This window comes from Galeopterus variegatus, unplaced genomic scaffold (genome assembly GCF_000696425.1).
Source record: "Galeopterus variegatus unplaced genomic scaffold, G_variegatus-3.0.2 Scaffold568, whole genome shotgun sequence".
NCBI lineage: Eukaryota > Metazoa > Chordata > Mammalia > Dermoptera > Cynocephalidae > Galeopterus > Galeopterus variegatus.
In genome coordinates, this window is record NW_007726679.1 from 280,792 (window position 1) to 282,928 (window position 2,137).

At 32.4% G+C, this 2,137-nt stretch overlaps 1 protein-coding gene across 1 annotated transcript in view; it reads right to left on the reverse strand.

Annotated features, from left to right (window-relative positions):
• The window catches only part of DCDC5 (doublecortin domain containing 5), a 64,686-nt gene that overhangs the window by 30,895 nt on the left and 31,654 nt on the right, over positions 1-2,137 (reverse strand). Inside the window, exon 9 of the mRNA XM_008570067.1 lies at positions 12-137. Coding sequence (XP_008568289.1) covers positions 12-137 — 126 coding nt within the window. The remainder of the gene's footprint in view (positions 1-11; positions 138-2,137) is intronic.

A 2,137-nucleotide genomic window follows, 5' to 3' on the forward strand; every position in this document is an offset into this window, starting at 1 on the left:
GATGTACAAACACCAGCATAATTTGCTGATGTGATTTCCTTATCCAGGGAAGTGCTATAAAAAGCCATAAATGCTTTCATATTTTCTATGTAACGCCACTTTTGATTGGCAGTTCCATTGTTGTATGGCTTATATTTCTGAAAAAAGAGAGAAAATATAGAGTCAAATAACAGGTGAGTTTATGAGATGATTATAGCAGCCATCTTTTCAACTGTATAAATCCAGAAAGTGTAGATAATGACTCAGTCCCACCATACAGCGATAACTGCTATTGATATTTTGGTGATTATATACACAATCTTTTTTAAATTTATAAATATGTACTCTTTAACTTACAAAAATAGAATCATAAAATACATACAATCTGGTGATTACATTATTTTTTTCTTATTTAAAAATATTCCATGAGCCTTTTTCTAACATCTTTTAAGGATGAATATCATTTCACCTTAGGGATATTTTATTTTACTGATCTCCAATAGTTAAATATATAGGTTGTTTCTCAAAATTTTCCTATAATAAACAAAACAGCAATGAACAATAGGAGAGTACTTCAAAAGGTTTGTGGAAAAATAAAATTAAAAGAATATGAACCTTTCCATGAACTTTTTGAAGACCCCTCAAAGTATAAATCCATGAAAATTTCTTCAAGACAAATTTCTAGGAGTAGAGTTGTTAATATAATATGATCATTTTAAAAGATTGTGATATATTACATCAAAATGCTTCCTAGAGAGATTCTTTTACTTTACACTCCACCAGCTGTGAATGAAACAACCCATTTTCCTCACACTCTTGCCAGAAAATAGGCAATACCTCCCAAAACACCAATTTAATAAATGAAAAACAGTACCTCGCTGATATCTGACTTCTCATTTCACTATCGAGGAGGCTTATTTTTTTAAGTAAGTACATTTGGTTAAATATGTAATAGAAACAATTATTCTTTTTTTTTTTCCTTTTTGTCTTTTTTCGTGTCCGGCAATGGACCGCAACCCTCAGTGNCCTCGGCGGGAGCGCCGCCGCACTCCCAAGCGGCGCACTGTAGCAGTGTGCCACTGGGCCGACCCGAAACAATTATTCTAATATAAAACTTGGATCAAGTATAAGTAAAGAAATAGTTTTAATTTAATAGAACTTAAACTAAACTAGTAGATTGGTTCTAACTAATATTACAATATCTCAAGGAGCTTTATAATTAATAACACCTACTTTACCAAAAGAGATTAATAGTAAAAAAGTAAATAAATAAGTCTCAAGAACTGATTAAATGGTCAGACAATAAAGCCTCTCTCAGAGATCTGAAAAACCAAAGACTGTATTTCCAAGAAACAGGAAAGGGTCTACTAGCATTAACCTAACGTGTCTCATTTTTATTATCTTACATAAAGTTTAATATTTTCCCACAAACTGATTGCTTCAATAAATAAAAATGAAACATCAGCAAAGAAAAAATCTTGAAAGGTAATCGAAATTACCTTAGGATCAAATTTATTTCTTATAAAATGGAAACCTTAGGGGAAAACATTCGTATCTACAATTTTATGAAACTGATGAAGATACTAAATTTGTGTCTGTATGAGGTTTTATCTCACTGTGGTCTGTGCCAAAGAGGCATCTTCCAGAGAAGAATGTAATGTTATTTATACTGTGTCTCCCAGAATAAATTTTTAGTCCACATTTATCATCAGGATTGAAGACTTAATTAGGCTTTGATATTTGTCCAGATTGCTATGTCCCAGTTTTGGATTCAGGGGCTGCAACTTGCCCTGCTGCTATTAAAAACACAATAAAATGTTTCTTGAAGACAAAAGTAGAAAATACTATGGACGATATAGAAAGAAAATGCAGAAGAGGAACACTCCTAAACTTTCTCTCTTCTTAGCAAACAAAAACATAAATTTGTTTAGGAGTGTTTTTAGGTCTAAGTAAGAAAGAATGACAGGCAAACATGAAGAAAGAACTTCCTAGGTCTTTGTCCAAAACTCAAATGAAGCGGGACTTCTCTGGAGTCTCCAAAAATTGTTTAGCTGCTATAAGCATTTACAAAAGTGTATTAAACATGTATTTCAAACGGTGACTTAGTAGAATTAACAATGATGACCTCAATGTCCTCCAGGAAAACCTCCCTAACCAG